This window comes from Aethalodelphis obliquidens, unplaced genomic scaffold (genome assembly GCF_003676395.1).
Source record: "Aethalodelphis obliquidens isolate GAN/ISIS:26980383/991018 unplaced genomic scaffold, ASM367639v1 scaffold3, whole genome shotgun sequence".
NCBI lineage: Eukaryota > Metazoa > Chordata > Mammalia > Artiodactyla > Delphinidae > Aethalodelphis > Aethalodelphis obliquidens.
The window spans coordinates 39,569,104-39,592,146 of NW_020837947.1; the positions used below are offsets into that span (position 1 = coordinate 39,569,104).

Genomic DNA, 23,043 nt, shown 5'->3' on the forward strand with positions numbered 1-23,043 from the left:
TTAGGTAGGTTTATTCCTAGGTATTTTATTCTTTTTTTTGCAGTGATAAATGGGAGGGTTTCCTTAATTTCTCTTGCAAATTTTTCGTCGTCAGTGTTTAGGAATGCAAGAGTGTTCTGTGCATTAATTTCGTATCCTGCTACTTTACCAAATTCATTGATTAGCTCTAGTAGTTTTCTGGTAACATCTTTAGGATTCTCTGTGTATAGTATCTGCATCTGCAGACAGTGACAGTTTTACTTCTTCTCTGATCTGGATTCCTTTTATTTCTTTTTCTTCTCTGATGGCTGTGGCTAGAACTTCCAAAACTATGTTGAGTAATAGTGGTGAGAGTGGGCAACCTTGTCTTGTTCCTGATCTTAGTGGAAATGGTTTCAGTTTTTCACGATTGAGAACAGTGTTGGCTGTGGGTTTTTCATATATGGCCTTTATTATGTTGAGGTAGGTTGCCTCTGTGCCTACCTTCTGGAGGGTTTTTATCATAAATGAGTGTTGAATTTTGTCAGAAGCTTTTTCTGCATCTTTTGAGATTATCCTATGGTTTTTCTCCTTCAATTTGTTAATATGGTGTATCACATTGATTGATTTGCATATACTGAAGAATCCTTGCATCTGTGGGATAAAACCCACTTGATCAAGGTGTATGATCCTTTTAATGTGCTGTTGGATTCTGTTTGCTAGAATGTTGTTGAGGATTTTTGCATGTTTGTTCATCAGTGATATTGGCCTGTAGTTTTCTTTCTTTGTGACATCTTTGTCTGGTTTTGGTATCAGGGTGATGGTGGCCTCGCAGAATGAGCTTGGGAGTGTTCCTCCCTCTGCTGTATTTTGGAAGAGTTTGAGAAGGATAGGTGTTAGCTCTTCTCTAAATGTTTGATAGAATTTGCCTGTGAAGCCATCTGGTCCTGGGCTTTTGTTTGTTGGAAGATTTTTAATCACAGTTTCAATTTCAGTGCTTGTGATTGGTCTGTTTATATTTTCTATTTCTTCCTGGTTCAGTCTCGGAAGATTGTGCTCTTCTAAGAATATGTCCGTTTCTTCCAGGTTGTCCATTTTATTTTCATATAGTTACTTTTAGTAATGTATCATGATTCTTTGTATTTCTGCAGTGTCAGTTGTTACTTCTCCTTTTTCCTTTCTAATTCTATTGATTTGAGTCTTCTCCCTTTTTTTCTTGATGCGTCTGGCTAATGGTTTATCAATTTTGTTTATCTTCTCAAAGAACCAGCTTTTAGTTTTATTGATCTTTGCTATCGTTTCCTTCATTTCTTTTTCATTTATTTCTAATCTGATCTTTATGATTTCTTTCCTTCTGCTAACTTTGGGGTTTTTTGTTCTTCTTTCTCTATTTGCTTTAGGTGTAAGGTTAGGTTGTTGATTGGATATTTTTCTTGTTTCTTGAGGTAGGATTGTGTTGCTATAAACTTCCCTCTTAGAACTGCTTTTGCTGCATCACATAGGTTTTGGGTCATTGTGTTTTCATTGTCATTTGTTTCTCGGTATTTTTGGATTTCCTTTTTGATTTCTTCAGTGACCTCTTGGTTATTTTGTATGTATTGTTTAGCCTCCATGTGTTTGTATTTGTAACAAATTTTTTTCTGTAATTGATATCTAGTCTCATAGCGTGGTCGGAATAGATACTTGATACGATTTCAATTTTCTTAAATTTACCAAGGCTTGATTTGTGACCCAAGATATGATGTTTCCTGGAGAATATTCCATGAGCACTTGAGAAGAAAGTTTATTCTGTTGTTTTTTTGGCGGAATGTCCTATAAATACCAGTTAAGTCCATCTTGTTTAGTGTGTCATTTAAAGCTTATGTTTCCTTATTTGTTTTCATTTTGGATGGTCTGTCCATTGGTGAAAGTGGGGTTTTAAAGTCCCCTACTATGATTGTGTTACTATCAATTTCCCCTTTTATGGCTGTTACCATTTGCCTTATGTATTGAGGTGCTTCTGTGTTGGGTACATAAATATTTACAGTTGTTATTATGTTCTTGGATTGATCCCTTGATCATTACATAGTGTCCTTCTTTGTCTCTTGTAATAGTCTTTATTTTAAAGTCTATTTTGTCTGATATGAGAATTGCTACTCCAGCTTTCTTTTGATTTCCATTTGCATTTTTAATGGCGATGATAATATCTCCTCCATAAGGCTTCTGTAAGGATTAAGTAGGGTAACTAAGGGCAAGAATTCTCATCACCACTGCGTATCTGGTATGTGACATACTGTATCTTATCTAACAATTAGCGTTCTTGTCTCTGCTTTTGGGGTACTGGGAAGGTTTAATGATTTTTTGAGCGCCTGGAATTGGAAATGTCATATGCAGTAGCCACAGATGTCTCCCTCCTGTGCATGGTTAGTCCTTCATTGGTGGAGTGTGGATTGTTTCTTCACTATGTTATCAGGCTCAACTTTAATATTGTAGAACTTAAACCTTTTTTCTAATTTTTGAATCTTTAGGTCAGAGTCCCAGAAGGTAGAAATACTTAATCAAAAAGATATGAACACTTTTAAGGCTCTTGATGCATATTATCAAATTGCTTTGATTTTTCTTCTAAGAAAAATGAAGAGACTTTCTGTCCTTCAGGACCACATATTTGGCTTTTTTAAAGCTAATTGCTAAATTTTTAAAATTTGGGAGGTTTGGGGAGTTTTTTAAACATTAATAAGGTTGATTATAATTCCATAGCTTTATTAATTAGATGTATCTTTTTATTAATTGCCCACCTGTCTTAGTGTTTCCTATTAACTTGTAAATAGTCTTTAAAAGTAACTACCACTATCCAAATCTCTTCAATTCTTGAGTAATAAATATTTTACGTATTTACTTTTGTAATATATTGGCCATTTACTTATTTACTATTGTATTTTACTTATTGTAACTTTATATTTTGTCTTAAAGTGGGGTAAGAGTAAGCCTATCATTTCCTTCCTAACTCTGTCCTTAAAAAGTTAGTTTAGCTATTTCTACCTAATGGTTCCTCTATGTGCACTTTAAGGTAATTTTTCCCAGTTCAAAGTGGGCATTTGCGTTTGAAATTTAGATTGCTATTGTGTTAAACTATAGATCCTCACTGTACTCAACTTTCCTATCTAGGAACATGGTAAGCTTTGACATTTATTTTCTTTATGTTATATTTTACTAAAGTTGTAAAGCTTTTTCTAAAGAGGTGTAGTACATTTCTCATTACAGATATTTCTAATTAGTTTAGCTTGATCTCTTTTTCAGTTCTATTTTCTCTTTGGTTATTATTAATAACTAGTAAAGTCATTAGCTTTTGTATGTTAATTTGGTTATATGTTTTTTCTAGATTTTTGTTAATTTTTTTCTCCAACCTTCTAATATACTTTATTTCTCTTTCATTCTTTTTTAATTATGTAATTTTTCATTAAGCATAATACCCTCCAGGTCCATCGCATGTTGTCCCAAATGGCAAAATTTTATTCTTTTTTATGGCTGAATAATATTCCATTGTATATATATGTACCACATCTTTTCTATCCAATTTATCTGTTGATGGACACTTATTTTGCCTCCATATCTTGGCTATCATAAATAGTGCTGAATATGAACATTAAGGTGCATATATAACAAATCAAAAGCAGACTCACAGATACTGAGAACAATCTAGTAGTTACCAGAGGGGAGAGGTTTGAGTGGAGGGGCAAAATAGGTGAAGGGGTTTAAGAAGTGCACACGACTAAGTAAGCAGGTTGTTAAATAAAATATACAGATCTCTAGAGTAAAAATAATAAGCTTAACTAGAATACAAAAAATTTAGTTAGAAATATATATTTGTTGATTACAGCATAGGAATTATAGTCAGTATTGTAGAATAACTTTATATGGAGTATAATCTGTAAAAATATCAAATTACTGTGTTATACACCTGAAACTAATATAACATTTTAAGTCAACTATACTTCAACAGAAAATTTTTGGAAAATTTTCCAGTATAATACTAAGTAATAGTGGCTTACTTGTTTTAGACTTGAATGATTACTGGGAGTTCATCCAGCATTTCACCATTAAGTAGTAACTATTTATGGAGAGTATTTTTCCCTGTCATGCTATGGAAGAATCTTTCTAGTCTATGTAAGGTATTGAATTTTGATTTCTTTAATCAAGTGAGAATGTTGAATTTTGTCAAGTTCCTTTATGGTTAAGATTATCTTGATCTTGGAACTTATTTGACCTGTTTATAGGACATGTTGATAGATTTTTTAATAGTTAACTATCTTTGCATTCCTTTGGATTTGTCCTACTGGAGGTCTTTTTCTTTTAACTAGACAGTATAGTTCCTGACATTATGATATGTGCCTTTATACTTATTTTGAAGAGACCTTATGCCATTTATTACAACTACTTGCATCAGGTTACTCTGCCTGCTGAATTTTAAATTTCCTGAAGTTTAATAAGAAGTCTAAATGTAACAGAGGAATTGCATGTAGTGGAAAAGCCAATTCTTTCTGTGCCAATTCTAGCTCTTACTATGTATGTGCCTAAAACACTTCTGAGAATTTTGAAACAGAAAATGTTTAATTCTGCTTGGAAGTAGTTACTTAAATATTTACTATAAGCTCAACAATCCATTCTTTCTATTTTTTTTTAATAATTCAAGCCAGGGAGCAGTATGTTCCTGAGAGTTCCTTGTGTCATTCTAGTCTTGATTAATATGATGTATATTGTCTAATATCTCCAATCATTTATTAAATTGCTAACATATAACCTTTAAGAATGGACTACTAAAAACTGTGGGGAAAAACTTGCAATACCTAAGGCCCCACTATATGAATTTGGTACCTCTTTATCATTTTGGCATCTCTTTAACAATTTGATATATGTTTATCAATTTGAAACTGCATACATGTAGCAGGTTTATCTAATAAAAACTACTGCATTATTTCTGAGTAGTAATGTTAGTATGTTTCTTAAATTTATCTAATGTAAAAATGCCTTTTTAATGGCTCCTTATGTGAGCTAATCATTTTGTGCCTTAAGTGTGTATCATTGCTTTGTTTATATTATTTGCAGTTTTATTGCTAATTATGAACTATGAGAACAACTTTTAAGTAACTAGGTATATGTGGTTAAGTAATTATTTGGGTACAAATTTTGTATTTCAAAGCTTATTTATTCTCATCTAATTAGGAGCGGTGCTTTTTGAAGTTGCATATTTATAGACACTAAGGGATGGGTTGATTAATGAAGGAATTTGTGATCAGAGTGTTAAATAAAATATACAGATCTCTACAGTAAAAATAATAAGCTTAACTAGAATACAAAAAATTAAATGTAGTTAGAAATATATATTTGTTGATTAGAGTTTGAGTAACTGAGATTGGAAGGAAAATCAAAATTCAAATATATATTTTTTCTTTTTAAATGAACAGAAAATCACATGTTCTAACTAACTTTTTGACCAATTTTATTCTTTGGTAAAAAAAAAAACCTTTATTGTATTTTAGTAATTTTCGTGCTTTAAGAAGTACCCTTTATCTTTAATGATTTATCTTTTTTCCCTTGGGGTCGTGATTCTGCGTATCAGTGATTATTGTACTATACTGTGTCAGCAAGTGGGCTAACATGGATAATCCTCTGAATATATTTACCCCCACCATGAAAGCAGGATTAAAGAAAACTGTTTTATTATTTCATATTTTGTGACATAGTGCTTTTGTAAAATGCAAAATTATACAAATGTAAATCTAAATTTCAAGACTGGGAATGCCCCTTGTTCAGTCACATTCTTAAATGTGCGTGTCCCCAAGCTTTCCCTTTCCTCACATTGTTGATGTTGCTACTTAAAGTGATACCTTCTCCCTCCTTGTGCCCCATCTTTACTTGTCAGGTATTTATCCTTGATATCTGTCCAAATGGAAGCTTTTTGGATCACCTACAAGTAGATGATTCTGCTTTGAATTTGTATGCAGTTTCTGTATTATTCTTCTGGTAGAAATATATCTTTTTCTTTGTGGAATCGTTATTTGTGTGTTTACCTCTTTCTTACTAGTTGAAGTTCCTTAAAGGTATGTGTGCCAGACCTATCTTCAAGTCCTTTAAGTGTCTGACACAGTGTCTTGTCTAGAAGTGCAACAAAAATACTACCTTTTTATTTATAACAACTTTTTGCAGTATAAAAAGTGTGTTTCCAGATCTTATTTCATTTAAAATTTTAACTTCATGACAAATGGAGAAATTCAGGATCAGTGAAGTGAGTTAATTGACTTACTGATATCACCCTGATAGCGAGGACTTCACTGTAAACCACATCTTACTTTACTAATATTCTTTCTATGATGAACAAGTAATGCCAGAAGAGCTGTTAAAAAGTGTCTTTGTATCATAAAACTTGATCATTTAGAGCATACCTATTTTGACTTAATCAGGTATCCGTAAGTAATTGTTCTAACCAATGTTTTTACTTAAGAATTAAGTAAATATTTTGAAGATTGTTTTTTTTATATCTAGATACAAGTGAGAATAATTTACCTCAGCTAAAATAATTATGTTTGTCTCAGTGTTGCATCTTAATGTGCTTTGGCATAAGCTTAAGTATGATTAAGGAGCAAAATTTTCTAGGAAGGCTATGGTACGTTTTGATGCATATTGTATAAGTGATTTTCCTCCCTCTTTATCCTAAAAAGACATTCAAATGTTTCAAATTATAATTCAGTGTAAGGAACATTGGTTTACTATAAAAACATAATTAGTTTGTTTCACTTTCTTTGTAACCTATTCCATAAACTACTAATAATATTTTCTCAATGACTGTAAGGCCTCAACTGCTTGGTTTTGAAAATATAGTGTATTTTTGAGACTTATCATAAGAGGGAATTTGGCAGTATCTAGCAAAAACATATGTGCATTTACCCTTTCATCCAGCAGTCTCATTTATAGAAATCTATCCCAGAGATACACGGACAAAAATTTTGAAAATGTATGTGTACAAATATGTTTTTATAGCATATAGTATCAAAAGACTAGCGATAATGCAAGTGTCCATAAACGGGATTGTTGAATGAGTTATGGTTTATCCACAGGGTAGCCCTATGCAGTTATAAAAATGAATGAGAAGTACCTCTGTATATTGCCATGCAGTGATATACAGGATCTTTTGTTAAGTGAGAAAAAGGTGGAGACAAAAAAGAGTGTTTAGTACATTACTATTTGTATGAGAAAGGGTGGAGATATAAATACATGTACAAATATCCTTATATTAAAAACATGAAAGAATGGATCATATTTTGTTAAATGATTTCTTATAGGGATAGGGAAAAGAATAAGCTGAAGAATCAGGAAATATACCTTACTTTGTCTTTTTACTTTGGAGTCATTTAAATAGTTCATATAATAATATAAACACATATAATTAAATAAACCTAACAGTACCCACTTGATAGTATAACCTTATGAGGCGCTAACCATTTTTAAATTATAGTTAATTTACAATGTTGTGTAAGTGATTCAGTTATACATACATATATATGTGTGTGTGTATATATATATGTATATATATGTTATTTTCAGAATCTTTTCCATTATAGGTTATTACAAGACATTGAATATACTTCCCTGTGCTCTACAGTAGGTCCTTGTCATTTACCTATTTTATATATAGTAGTGTGTATATGTTAATCCCAAACTCCTAATTTATCTCCCACACCTGCTGTTATCCTCTCTGGTAACCATAAGTTTGTTTTCTATGTCTGTGAGTCTCTGTTTTGGTAAATAAGTTCATTTATATTGTTTTTTTTAGATTCCACATATAAGTGATACCATATGATAGTTGTCTTTCTCTGTCTGATTTACTTCACTTAGTGTGATAATATCTAGGTCCATCCATGTTGCTGCAAATGGCATTATTTCATTCTTTTTTATGGCTGAGTAATATTCCATTGTGTATATGTGCCACGTCTTCAGTATCCATTCATCTGTCGATGGACACTTAGGTTGCTTCCATGTCTTGGCTATTGTAAATAGTGCTGCAGTGAACATCGGGGTGCATGTATGTTTTCAAATTAGAGTTTTCTCCAGATATATGCCCAGGAGTAGAATTGCTGGATCATATGGTAGCTCTATTTTTAGTTTTTACGGGACCTCCATACTGTTCTCCATAGGGTCTGCACCAGTTTACATTCCCACCAACAGTATAGGAGGGTTTCTTTTTCTCCACACCCTAAAAGGCACTTTAAAACACAGTAATTTGACTGTACATGCCAAGTAATACATTGTCTAAATGACAAATAAAACAGCAAAAATACTACTGTTTTAAGTAATTATATTGCTTGTGGTCATGTTAGTATTATTATTCTGGATTGTTATTTTTGTCATGTGTGGTAAATGAAACGAAAAATTAATTCAGTTTGTTTTAAAGCAAACACAGATGTAACATATAGAAATTTACGATGTGTTTTATCTTAAAATTTTTAAAGAGGGGAAACCTATACAGGAAAATGGACTTCAGACATATCAGCCTGTCAGAATTTTGAAGCTTTGATGAGTCTGGTTCATGTACTGCTTTTTTCCTTTTATGTATATTTGGAATAATTCCATAATAAAAATGTTAAAGAAAAAAGTTCATCATGTCTATTTGGACACATACAATTTCTTTTGTCCTGTTGGAGTCCTAGACTGTCAGCTGATTCACAGACGATTTCATTTTATAAATATAGAGAAGTTACTTCCTTAACTCATGGTTCAGCATTCTTCCAGGGAAATAGTGTTTTAGAATTCTATTACAATTTAATAATTCTGGAGTATCTTTCACATATAATAGCAGTAGCAGATACAGTTCCTACCAAGTGAAGAAGGTCATATGTTTAAAAAGTGTATGTCTCCTCTTTAAATATAAGTCCCATGAGAGCAGGAACTAAATGTCTTTTGTTCACAGAAGAATTATAACACTTGTAGATTAGGTACATAAATGTTTGTTAAATAATAAACATTTGTACCTTTGTTATAGAAAAACATTTACATAGCACTTGATATATTTTCAGAGTGCTTTCAATTATAACCTCTCTTTTTCCTTTCCTAAATTTCCCATGTGTAGAAAAGGCTGGTATTATTCTCCATTTAATGGAAAAAAATAGACATTGTATAGAAAACACTGCATGAATGTTGCGTAAATGCCAGAAAATTGCCACTGCATTAGAAACTATGTATAATAAATAAGTAATTGCAGATTTGGGGGCAACTTTTTTTAACCAATATGGGTAAAGCTTTATGGATAAATAAGTATTTTGACTTCGGATATCTTTGTTTGAATCATATAAAATTGCTAGGCTTAAAGGTCAAAATGAGTTGACGATCAACAGTTCCACACCATTCAACCTGTAGAATAGGCCAACTAGAAAGAAGATAGAAACTGTTACCCCTTCATTACTGTCGACTTGCTAGTCACCTATGAAGCTGACAACTGAATGGGAACTGCTTTCTCTGGCTACTTGGATCATTTGTATTAATTTTCACTCTTCGGTTGTTTCTCCTTCTTCATTCATCCAGAGTCTCTCATTTTCATTAACAAAGCGTGGCCCTAAGTTGATTAGTATTAACATCTGTAGCAAAGAACAGACAGAAGCCTGGCAGCAGTGCATTAGGGAATTAAAAACGTTTTGCTTCTAGTCAAAGAACCACTGACTCTTTCAAGCCATCTAGTCAGGTAGGAGCAAGAGATATATTTCCTCCCCAGGGCAGCTGAGCTATGCTGTGTGGATACTTGATTAGGCAGTGGAAGTTGGTGATGAGCTTTGCATACCAACCTTCCCTCCAGGTCAAGATCTAGGAGAAGAATCCTGTTGCTGCCAAGTGAAAAGTAAAGTTGTGACCAAAGGAAATTAAATATATCCTTCCTGTTGACAAATATTGGATGTTCACAGATATATTTTAATTCAATATTGAGTTAACCTATGGGCTCTATGAAAAGATTTTGAAACATAATAGAAGGGAACATAATATTTGTAAAGGAAAATCCTATACCTGAAACAGAATTAAAGTTAAAAATATATATATATATATTTGGTCATGTATAGTTGGCATTATCAATAATAAGAAATATGACCAGAAAATGAGATGAAAAGATATGCCTATAATAGCCTGAAATTAAAAGGTTAATGTTTGACATGAGTAATGATGTATGGAAAACAAAAATTTTATGATACCATCTGGTATGGGCTGATTTGTGCCCTTCCCTCCCTGCACCCCCCCTGCGAAATTCATATGTTGAAGTCTTAACCCTCAGTACCTCAGAATGAGACTGTATTTGGAGACAGAGTCTTTAAAGGGGTAATTAAGTTAAAATGAGGTCATTAGGGTGGGTCTGAATCCAATATTATCAGTGTACTTATAAGAAGAAATTTGGACACCAGACACGTACAAGAGAAAGACCATGTGAAAACGTTGGGAGAAGACGGCCATTTACAAGCCAAGGAGAGAGGCCTCAGAAGAAACCAACCTTGCCAATACCTTAACCGTGGGCTTCTCCAAAATCTAGAGAAGATAAATTTCTGTTGTTTAAGTCACCCAGTCTGTTACCTTGTTACGACAACCTCAGCAAACCAATACACCTTGATAAAGGCAGTTAAAAGCAGAAGCAGCATCCCTCTAAACTGAATCAGGGAAATAAAAGCAAATTTTAGAAACTGTTCAATAATATACTTTTCAAAGGTCAAAACAGTGGAACAAAAAAGGAAAATTTGTGTATGTCTACTTTATCTATGACAAAGTGAGATAAGCCTCCATATCTCCTCCGTTCCTTCCCACCTCTAAAGAACAAAACTATAGGGAAGAGAGGTTCAATCAAAGAAATCTTTCCTCAGTGGTAAATTGTAAATCATAAATTTAAAATATTGGAAAGTAATTGTCTTAGTTTCCTAGGACTGTAGTATCAAAGTACTACAAAGTCAGTAACTTAAAACAACAGAAATTTATCATCTCACAGTTTTGGGGGATAAAAGTGTTGGCAAGGCTCTGTTCCCTTTGAAGGCACTGGGGAAAGAACTGTTTGATGGCTCTCTCCTAGCTTCTGGTAGCCTTAGATATTTCTTGGCTTATAGATGCATTACTCCAATCTTCTGTCTTCACATGACATTCTCCATGTGTGTCCTTTCAACTTCTGCCTTCTGTGTGTGTTCAGATTGTTCAGTTTCCTTGATACCAGTCATATTGGAATAGGGTTCACCCTAATGACCTCATTTTAACTTGATTACCTCTGTAAAGACGCTGTTTTCAAATAATGTCACATTCATAGGTCCTGGGGTTTAGGACTTTGACATATTTTGGGGGGGAGACACAATTCCACCTGCAACATTAATGTACCAAAATATTAACAATGTTAATCACTGTATTTTTTTAAGTTTTCTGTTTGTTTTTGTGATGGGTATGTATTACTTTTATAATCTGAAAAATATTATTCAGAAAGTAAAGTAAATGATTTTTGTAAAAAGTCTCATTTTTGAATTCTATTCATTAGCTCTCAGTTTTTATGTTATATAATTCTAGTTGGTTTAAATTGTTTTCTGATTCAGCAAGAGTCCGTATGCATATTTAGCAATCATCATCTGCATAATTATACAGCTGTGATTATAGGTAGGATAGAAAAAGCTCCCATCTCTGAATTAAAATAGTCTCAGCATTTGTTATCTGTAGAGAGCAGACTGGTGTTATGGTAAGAGGAGGAAAATATGACTAAAGAAGGCATCTAGCAATAGCATATGAACAGTGTGAACACCATCCAGTTACCCCTAAGTCCTGAATCCCAAGGCCATGAAACTTTTCTCACACATTAGGCAAATAGATGAAGCATCCTTATTAGGCTTCTTGTATGCAAAATGTCTTTCTATTTTGATTAAATGCTAAGATCTTCATTGGTTTTGTGTGAGTTATTGGGTACTGTTTTTTAAAAGTCAAATATGGCTTTATAAGCTTTCTAATGAACTAAATTCTTTTTTTTTTCTTTCCCTAGATTTGCCTGCAATGGATAACTCAGTGTTTTTGGAATTATTTAGATTGGATAGAAATCTGCCATTATATTGCTACTTGTATTTTCCTTGGTCCTGATTATCAAGTGTATATCTGTATAGCTATATTCAAACATCTACAACAAGACATTCTACAGCACACTCAGATTCAAGATCTGCAGGTTTTCCTAAAAGTAAGTAACTTTACTTCTAGAGGAAAAATTTTGGCTGAAAGTTAATGGTCAACTTTGATGGTGTGTCTAATGCCAGATATTTTTCTAGACACTCATGAAATCCTAAAAACAACCTTGAGAGGTAGGTATTATCTTTATTTTAGAGATGAGGAAACCAAGGCACTGAGTTAAGTAAATTACCCAAGATTTTACAGCTGGTGAGTGGTGCTAGAGAGTGGTGGGCCTGGGATATGAAGTTAAGCTGCCTGGCTACAAAATTTTGCTTTCAGCCAGTATGCTGTGCCAAAAGGGCTTTTTTTTTTTTTTTTTTTTTTGGATATTCCTATATCTTATTTAGTCAGTAAAAGTTCAAGTTACTGTGTGTTAATACAGAGCTTTGATACTTTTTAAAAACATTTAATGTAATTGCCTATACCTTCATATTTTTCTAAACTATCAAATATTTTTATAAAAGGTTTCCATGAAAGATTCTATCATAACACTCTTTTTTAAAAAGTCACTACTATATATAAGTTAATATTTTAAAGCAAGATATAGCTGCTTAAAAAAAAAAAAAAAAAAAAAGATATAGCTGCTTTCTTTCTCACAGTAATGGGACTTTTGAAGCTCTGGACTTTAGAAAATGCAAGATATATAAATATATCTCTATGTGTGATTCTTCCTGGAAATCCAACTTTTTGTTTTAAGTTAAAATCTTTCCTTGAATTTAAAATATGTTTCCCTCCCCCCGCTACCCTCAGACACACATATGCACGCATATGCATACATACACCAAAACCAACATTAGGTTTTTTCTAGGTGGACAGATAATTGCTACGTGAATCAATTTTATCTTTATTCTTTACCATTAGATACTTATCAGTTATTTTTCATTTAATGATGATTTTTTGTAAGTACATGTTATTGATCATTTAAGATTGCGAAACTATCAAGCATTTTTACTTCATAAATACTGAATTCAAAAGGTCTCAAACTTTCTACATATATCAATAGAATTATGATCTTAGAAACATTTTTAATGAAATAAAGTATAACAAGACAATGGTCATACATGTAGAAGGAAAACTTAGGTAGAAAAAGAAAAAGTGGTCTGTAAGAGGTAATTTGGAGAACAGGGATGGTTAAGTAAATGAGAATTATGTTGAGGACAAAATGTGGGTTCCTTTTCAGTAAGGGACATTTTCATTAGTTGCAGTGGTCAGTTATAGAGATTTCAGTCTGAAATTTCCCCAAACTCTTATATTTTTATATCTCCTAACTTATAATTATCTAACCTCTTATCCTACTTTAGTTTCCCTTATAGTGTTTGTCACTGGCTGAAATTATTTTAGATATGTTTTTGTCAATCTTCCCCAGTATAATGTGTAATCCTCCACAAGGATTGTGATTTTGTCTATCTCGTTTACTAATGTATTTTTCAGTGCCTTGAACAGCACCTGGCACAGAGCAAGTGCTCAATAAATACTTGTGGATAGAGTAAACAAAGAATGTAAATAAATATAAAGGGAAAGATGAATGAACTTAGTTTTTATTCACATTGAATAACAAACATTACTAACATCTTCCTTTCTACCAGAAGGATGTCCTTATATTTCATGACCTTTAAATCTGATTGATGTTGGTGATTATTGCAGTTTCATCCCTTTCTTGATTACTGCCAGGAAAAATTATAATAGGGTTTACAAATGGTGACCTCTTTAAATATTTCCCAAACTCTGTTGTGTTCTGAGCATAATGCTGTCAATTTAAAACTTAAATTTAGAGAATTTTAAAGTGAGGGTAAAAAGATTATCTTTACTACCTAAGTCCTATTTAAATTACTAAAATATTAGTTGAATTGGTTTAAATCCAAACTAAGAACAAGTTGGCAAAGAATTAATTTTAGCACTTGTCCTGGAACTAACCTTACTTCTTACTCCTGCTATTTGCATTCATCTGAGGTATTAGGAAAAATGCCTTTCTAATACCGTGACTTCACTGTATTTTTTGTTTTATTTTCAGCAGGTAGGTCTCATGGTCACTGATTTCTTTTGGTGGGTATTTTTCTTGTGAGATAAATTCCAGTGTAGTTAATTTTGAAATATGCATTTACATACCCCTTTAAGTACTCCATTAAGCCCTGTTATAATCTCTTCTTTGCAAAGTATGTAAACATATGTATACTGTTTTTCACTTATTCACATATTACCCAATCATGAAATTTTGATTAAGGAAGTAATTTTTATTCTTCCTCCCCTCAAAAGATCCCCCTAGTCAGAAAGATATATGATTTTAAAAGTCCTCATTAAACTACAGTTAGGGAGATTAAACCTTGGAAATTATGTTTTATATCTGATCCAAAATCTCAGACTTGTTCAAAAGGAAAAAAACTTATCAATAATTCTCCATATAACTACATACCACAGCCATAATAATATTCTTACATAGATTACATGTTGTGCCCTGACTCTACATATTTAATAATGACTGCTTCTGAGAGGAAAGAGGAGGTAGAGTAAAACAGGGGACTTTTACTTTTTATTGAGTATATTTGTGTGGACTTTTTTTTTTTTTGAATAATGGGACCGTGCTTCTTTTGTAATAAAACTACTTTTTAAAAGGAAGATGTTAATCATTATATAAAAATGGATAGAACAAGCATCTGACTGTGGTAAATAAGTTCAAATAATCAGGCCCAATTGAATTAGTTTCCAAACTACTGAAAAACCACAAGCATGTTTTCAGTTACAGTATTATCAGTTATCCTGAGAAACTTGAGATAATGAGATGATTCCAGAATTGAAAATACGGAGTTCTTTTCCCGGTTTTAAGTTTCATGTACTGACAGAAGGGGCGTGTTGGAAATATTACTTTAGGAATAAAAATCTTTCTGAAGCATGTAGTATAGACAAAATACCAACCCATTCTGTATTCATTTTGGTTTAGGCTCAAGATTTTAAATCAGGTAATTGAATCTAGACTCAGTGTTTGCATTTCTGGTAGGCCACTGAACAATTCTTCCTGATCAGTATATTAAAAAGATGACTTGAAATTTCTTAACTCAGGTTTACTAAAAAAAAAAAAAAAAAAAAAAAAGCAAGCAATAAAACTTGTTTATGTTTCCTCATTTGATTAAACCACTAAAAGATTAGATGAATGCCATGGGTGTAAGTTTATCAGCAAGGTGTTATCTGAGTTTTTCACAATATCTTTTTAGGCACAACAAGAATGTGGGTTGGATAATAGAGCAGCTAAGTGCATTATTCCCACACTGTGGTGACTGATAGATTAGTGCTGACCTAGAAGGCAACTTCTAAAGGTGTGCTGAAGAGCTTAGTCCTTGGACCTAATGTTTTTCTGTGACAGATGATGGTTCAGAAAATCTGTAGTCATCAAACATCCAGAAACAAAAACATCATCTGACAAATATTCTCAAATATCTCAGACTTGAAAGTCTAAAGTTGGGTTGGTTTATTTTTAATGGATGGATGGATGGATCTCTCTCTCTCTCTCTCTCTCTCTCTCTCTCTCTCGCTCTCTCGCTCTCTCGCTCTCTCGCTCTCTCGCTCTCTCGCTCTCTCGCTCTCTCGCTCTCTCGCTCTCTCGCTCTCTCTCTCTCTCTCTCTCTCTCTCTCATGCACCCACACACACACAAGCAACAAGTGTAGGGAGAATTACTTTGATAGTACTTCAGAAGACCCACTGTTTTACCAGACTGGCTGTATTGCATTCCTCTGCATGGTAATAGGCTGACAGTGATCTAGGTTTTAGTTTATGAATTCAGCCTGGGGACAAACATCACTGAAATGCCGGGCTAGGAGAAGATTGCCTTCCAGTGAAAATCAGGCTGTGAAGACTCAAAATACTTAATTAAAATGCTTCAACTAAATCCTGCATATTATGGCAAAATCAATTTATAATTATGTAAAAATAAGATTAATTTCAACCCATCAGTAAATTGTCAAGAGGGTTTTTTTGTTGTTGTTACTATTGCAGCTGTGGTTACCTGAGCATGTTGACAGGGTAAGAAATGGAGATCAGACTGAAAATAATAATAATAATAGTATTCTAAGCTCTCAAAAGACAAAAGTGTTTATAGTATTAAAAATAATTCACCATCCAAAGGATCAGACACAACAAGCTCAGTATTATTCAACTGTGGTTTTCAGTTATGTTTTCTGCATTGACCTTATATCACTTGAGTCCACCTCAAGTTAAATTCTGCCACTCTGTGTAAGCTTGGGCATGTTGCTTACCTCTCCATGCTTCAGTTTTCTCATCTGTCTAATTGGGCATGAAATAATACCTATCACATAGAGTTGTTGAGGAACTAAATGAGATGATATCTGTAAAATACTTCTAGAACATTATCTGACACATTGCAAGTGCTTTAAAAAAAAAGTAGCAGTTATTTGAGTTTCTACATCCCTGTTCATCCTTCTCTTGTATTTTTTTTTTTTACTTAAAAAATGTGCAAACAACACAGCAAAGGAAACAGGATTTTCTCCTGGATCCATTGCTAGACTGTATACTTTTGCTCCCATTTTCTTCTCCAGCTCCTGAGACATCTTGGTATTACATCATGTAGTAATACCAGGCATGTACTGCAGATCTATGTCAGGAACATTCTCTTACGTTGTATCTGATCAAGGCCTATTCCCTCATTTACCCAGCCAAAATTTAATCATCTCTGTAGTCATCACATATGCCATGTACCCCTCAGCTGAGTTAAAGTCTTTACGAATGCATACTTTATCCTAAATATTTAAGAACATCGTGTTCTCTCCAGAACTACACTTTCTGTCTAAACTTTCCTGATCTTAAAAATCACTAGGGTCCTTATTAAAACTGATATATCTAGATTCCTCCCAGACCTACTAAGACAGAGTTTTCATGACAGAGAACTATGCTGTCAGATTTTAGTATAAAATCTCAAGTAGCTTGCAACCTTTAGAATATGTGAAAATGTTACCTTTGGAGGTTGAACACGAGGGATTCAGAAGTTTGGGAAATATTGGGTCCAGGAATTTCTAATTATACCAAACACTCTAGGAAGAATATACTAGAAGAAATGTGACTTACAGGTTGTTTGTGTTTCTACCGCTTTGACCAGGAAGGAAGATCCTTTATTTATGTCATAGTTCAGACATAACACACAAGAGGTCATCTCCAGCAAGGGTAAAGAGCAGAACTAAGTTCACAAAACCCCTTCTCTTATGTAACTCTAACTGTATAATTTGGTGCTTCCTATGTGAGAGATGACATTAATATGGATCCTTTGTTAAGTTAGTGGATAGTAAGTTCTATATACCTTTTGTGGCAAAATTATTTTATATGCCTCCTGGTGATTATTAATTAGTTGACTCTTTGTTCCAATTTAACCCAAAGTGATGTATCTTACTTTTTTTTCCTCCATACGCTCTAAAGAGCTATTATCTTTTTTTACAATCACCTTTTGAATGCATTAATAATTAAATATTAGGGAAACGGTATATCAGAAAATACCTAAACTTCGTCCTAAAATCTTAAAACTAGGGCATGTCATGGTAGCACACTTCATCTTTTCATGCTTTGTATCTATTTACCACCCTGAAAGTCCTTATCTTCAATTCAAATTCCAAATTTACAGGGCTTGCAGTAGGTCTAAAAACATTTCTGCTGGAAACTATTTTTGAAAACTTTGATAAAAATGATGATTGAAATTATAGGTATAGCTTGATTTCCATAATAGGCATATTCTTGAGAAGTTGCAAGAAAGGACAGTAATAGCTTAATATTTTAAGTGAATTGTTCTCTTACATTTTTGGTAAGGGGTTGAAGAGCAGAGACTAGAGTCAATAATCTTTAATGGGCCTGTCCACACTTAACGTTACAAATTGGCAGTTCAATCAAGAAAATCTAGCTCAGCCATTTCAGAGAAAGGTTAATAAAAACGTTATTATGACCACGGTTAATACTGTGAGTGCTTATTGAATGCCAGGCACTCGGCAAAGGGAGTAACAGGTACTGCTCATTTACTCATTGACCATCGTCCAGCATCTGTGTCCCAGGCATCGTTGTAGTCACAAGAATAGGCCATGGCCTTGCCAAATTGACCTTAACATTCTACCAGTAGATAAATAATATGTGAATAAATATATAATATTTCAGGTATTGATAGATCTTATTATAAAGAAATCAAACACAGTAAGGGAGTCAGAGAGGGAGAGTCATAGGTGCTGTTTAGATAAAGAGCCCAGTGAAGGCTACTCTGAGGCTAATTAGCTCAGTGAGGCTAATCAGAAACCTGAATAAAGCACAGGAAAAAAAGCAATGCACAGATTTCTGTACAAAATCCTTCTACATGAGAAGAAAGACAAGTGCAAAGGCTCAGAGGTTGGAATGAGCTTGGCCCACTTAGAAAGTGTCAAGATGACCATTGTGGCCAGAACGAGGTGAGGGAGTAAGAATGGTCAGAGATGAGACAGGAGTCAGATCACATAAGGCTTTATAATTCATGGTAAAGAGTTCAGACAACATAATTTATGCTGTTATTCAGCCTTTGTAAAATTGAGGCTTAGAGAATCTGTAAACTTTCCCAGGTTCATACATCTGGTAACTAATATAGGTGAGTTTTTACCCTTTTTTGGTCTGAATCCAAATCCTGTGATCTTTCTAGTGTATTATTGACCAGTCTGTTTACTTTAAAAAAAAAAAAATCCTAAATTCAGTGGAACTTCTAATTAAGTGCTCTCAGTAGTAAAAGAAAACCAGTGGATACATACTTGAAACTAGATTCTAGGTACAAAGGAGAGAGAGAAACTGTGTATATGTCATATTATATAATTGAATACACACACAGCATTGTGGTTTAAGATGGTGATTTTTAATGCTTTTCTGATGGTTCAACGTTTGAAACCCAACATTAATGAAAAAAAGCAAATCATTGAAGGCACACTGGTTGAAAAGCCACTAGGAAGAAAAAGAAAATGCAGTATACTCATTATGGACTTCCCAACCAAGACAAACTACTTATTAAAACAAAACTTGAACAAATAGTGCACTGTTTATATAAAATGGAATAATGTTACCTTATATAATTACATATGCCTACCTATTTAAAGAATAAGGGAATTCATATTTTTTTAGAGTCCAATATACTTATGTCTATAAATGAAATGATAATAAAGCAGTATTCTGAGGAAATGGTCCTTTATAACTTGAATGATAAGCTGGCAGTCTAAATGGTCATAATTACAAAGAAAATTAATTCACTGAAAAGGCTATAAGAACATTTCAGATAAAATGAAACATATTCCACTTTGAAGACAAAGTGGAATTCAGAGATTCTAAAATTTTATTCAGAGTTAAAATTGCCTGTGAATTTTAAATAATCTGTATAATTTAAAAACATTCCTTTTAAAATGAATATTTAATTCATTATGAAATAAGACCTTAATAGCCTTATCTTTCTCTTATGAAATAAGACCTCAACTTTACTTGCCATTTTATGGGTGTGTCTTCAGTATAATTATCAGAGTATTTTCTCTTTATTTTAAAATTAATGTCCAAAATGGAAGCCATAATTCAAAAAACATGTTTTAAGGAAAAAAGTATTTTTAAACCAAGCAATAGCTATGGTTCTCCATAGGTAGTTTTTATTTTTAAGTTAAAGTGGAGCAATAATTAAAAGATGTTAAAATAGGTTTTGCTTATTTTTGCCCAGAAAGAATTATTAGAGGTATTGTTCAAATGCTGTCATCTCCTATTGTAATTCACATTTAATGAACAATAAGCATTCTTTTAAAAATCATGAATATGTACTAAGACAATTTTTCTGGCATTAGGTTTTTTTTCTTCTGGTTAGAATAACACGTTACTATAATTCTTTTCCAAGTTAGGTATAGTTTTAGTGAAAGGGTGATTAATGTCAAATCACACATAATTTGAATGAAGAGAATGGATAACTTCATAAATAGTTCCGTGACTACAACTCTAACCGTTTAAAGTGAATTCTTGAACAGTAAGATTGGTCTTACTTCAATCCTGTTTTTTGCCCAAAGAACAAAGTGAAATATGTTTGATAGAGAGAAATTTACATAGTATTTCTGCTATTCATAAGATGAACATCTTCCTTTTGATTCAGTTGCTTATACATAAAACTGGAGATATGATATATACTTCAGTTGTTAATGTTTTAGGACAGAGACCCGTCTCATTCATCTTTGGGTCTTCACTGTATAACCAAGAACTTTACATACAATAAGGGAATGAATGAGATTAATGAATGAAGAAATGAAGAAATGGATAATGTCACAAGTATTTTAAAATTAAGAGTAAAGTTCAAATTTTTATGTTCGAGGGTATTAGCTCTAGTCTTAAAGGTGTAATCTTATGCATATAACTTAACATCATTTAGTTTTCTTAATTATAGTATCAGCCTTGTAGACCAGTAATAATACTTTTTTTTTAAAGTACCAATTAACTTTTCCCCCAAATTACCCAGATTTTAGGTGGTATGTGGCAAGTAAGTGTACTGTTCTCCCATTATGTGCAAGCTGTGAACTACTACTAATCTAGTAGTGACTAGCGACATCTGAGGCCTTTAAAAACATCCATTCTTACTGAGAATTTGTGGTGTTTTCCTAACTGCCCTACACTGATGTCTCTCATCTACAGACTGTCTCTGACACAATATTTGGTATATGATAATATCTTATATTTTATTCTTTTGAATTGTTTATTGTTAGTAGCTTTTGCCTTTAAGCTATTTTCTCCAGAAAGGCATGAATTGCTCCAAATTTTTTATAACCTCCAAAACTTCTAACATAATACATTACATTGAATCAAGGATCATGTTTCTTTTTTCTTTTTTTTTTTAAGGGATCATGTTTCTTTTGCAGAATTTTGTTGTTGTTACCTTGAAGGGTAGGCATTGCATAGTGAGTATTTGGAGATACTAAAAGAAATAGTCATAAAATTTCCTAAAAGTGTCTAAGATTCTAAGTGGATGCTCCTACTATTTTTCATTCTTGAGTGCCTTATTTGGGACACTAACCATTAAATTCCAAATTAGTATAGACATGCATAGTACCAACATTATGAACTGCAGACTGTTGGAGATTTTATGAACAGTAGCTGTAGAACTGATATTTCTTACATTATAAGTATCCTTTGATAAGCTTTAGAGTCTTTACTAATTACAAATGTGAACAATCATTCTGTAATTGAAACTATTATATCTTAAATATTAGGAAGATTTCATTATCTTGTTTTTTTGTTAGCGGTAAAGCATTTTTGGTTTTGAAAACAGGCAACCTTGTTTCATAGGGACATGGTTTTTTGCTATCATATACATATAGCCTACTAAATAAAAAAGCAGTTACACATTTATTAGAAACATAAAACCCCCATCTATAGCTGAAAAAAAATGATACATTAACTGGTTAAAACACATTAACTTAGAATTGTGTGTCTTTACCCAAGCGAATGAACATCTCTTTCTATTTTTTGACAGGAAGAAGCACTGCATGGGTTTCGAGTGAGTGATTACTTTGAATACATGGAAATTTTGGAACAAAACTACCGACCAGTGCTGCTGAGAGACATGTGGAACATTAGAGTGCAAAGCACATAGATCATGGAACACGCAATTTAATTTTATGTTTTATTTATTTTTAAAGGAGACAGAGGGACTTGACTTTTCTGTCTGTGTCTATAACAACATATGCTTTGTGAATACACAGTATTGTAAATCAGTACTGAGAGTTTTTGAATATAATAATATATTCCAGTAGCTATTGACTCAATGGAAGTGAATTCATTTTTGTAAATTTGTTGTTGTGTAAGGTTGTTTTAGAATCAAATCTAGCTTATTTATAGTTCTTTATGTTTAAGAGTTAGTCTTAACCTACATTTCCTTCTTCCCAGGATGATTAAAATATTTTTTTCCAATGAGTTTGGAAAGTAGCAGCAGTATTGTAAATAATTGACCAGCCAGAGAGATTCCATAGAGACAAGGAAGACAATTGTTTTCTTCATTTCTATGTCTTTACATATAAAGGATAATAGGCAAAACCATAACTGCTTATTTTACATATGGAGGAACAAATGATATTATGGCAAGTAGTAGGAAAATTGTCGTCGTCAGACATAATTGTTTTTCTAGGAATTGCTTTTGATACCTATATCAATTTATAATTTTTCATATGAAATATAGTCTCTACATGGTTCATTTAAAAGATAGATTGGTTATTTCTTACTGATACGCATTTGACTCTCGTTTGTTATGTGGTTTACTCAGTGATAGATTTGATTTGTACTGAACTTGAAAACATTAAAGAGAATAGATTTGTAAATTATTTTAAATGACCAACACAGTGTTTTATTTAAATAGAAGGCTCTGCTCCAGTGAGATTAATATGCTAGGCTCTATTTTCTTGTAACCATCACATTTAATATATGAAAGATAAGACACAAAAATATTAATTTTTCAGTCAGCAATTTCAACAAGTTTTAAAAATTATAGGTAGAGGTCATTTTGTATTCATTGCTTATATTTAAATATAAATCAACCATTAAAACCATTCTGGAGCCTTTTTTTCCCCCAACCAAAAATGGCTTATCTACAGACTCTATTTTTCCTTTTAGTATGTTGAAATAACTGGTACCATACAATTTTCAGTTTTGTGATATTTAGGCGATTGTAGTATCAACCTTCCAAAATCAGTTTTTGTGCTGTAAATGCCAACAGCAGCTTCTCAGTAATGGTGTTCCTAAAGGGCACTGAAAAAGTTAAGAAAAGAAAATTGGGCAAGTTAATTTGACATATTGCTCACTTTAGCTCTGGCTGATGTGAGTTAAGTAAGAAAGCCCCAGGTTACTCAAAACACCAAGTTTTGTCTACTTTCAAACTTAATTTTGAAAAG

The 23,043-nt window shown here is 32.7% G+C and overlaps 1 protein-coding gene across 4 annotated transcripts in view; it reads left to right on the top strand.

Annotated features, from left to right (window-relative positions):
* TBC1D32 (TBC1 domain family member 32) overlaps nucleotides 1-21,996 on the top strand; it is a 186,469-nt gene extending 164,473 nt beyond the window's left edge. For all 4 annotated transcript variants that reach the window (XM_027087576.1, XM_027087586.1, XM_027087557.1 and 1 more), the window contains 2 exons: nucleotides 11,969-12,157; nucleotides 21,633-21,996. In XM_027087576.1, the coding sequence (XP_026943377.1) occupies nucleotides 11,969-12,157; nucleotides 21,633-21,752 (309 nt within the window). In that variant the 3' untranslated portion in view covers nucleotides 21,753-21,996. The remainder of the gene's footprint in view (nucleotides 1-11,968; nucleotides 12,158-21,632) is intronic.
* The last annotated feature ends 1,047 nt before the right edge of the window (nucleotides 21,997-23,043 follow it).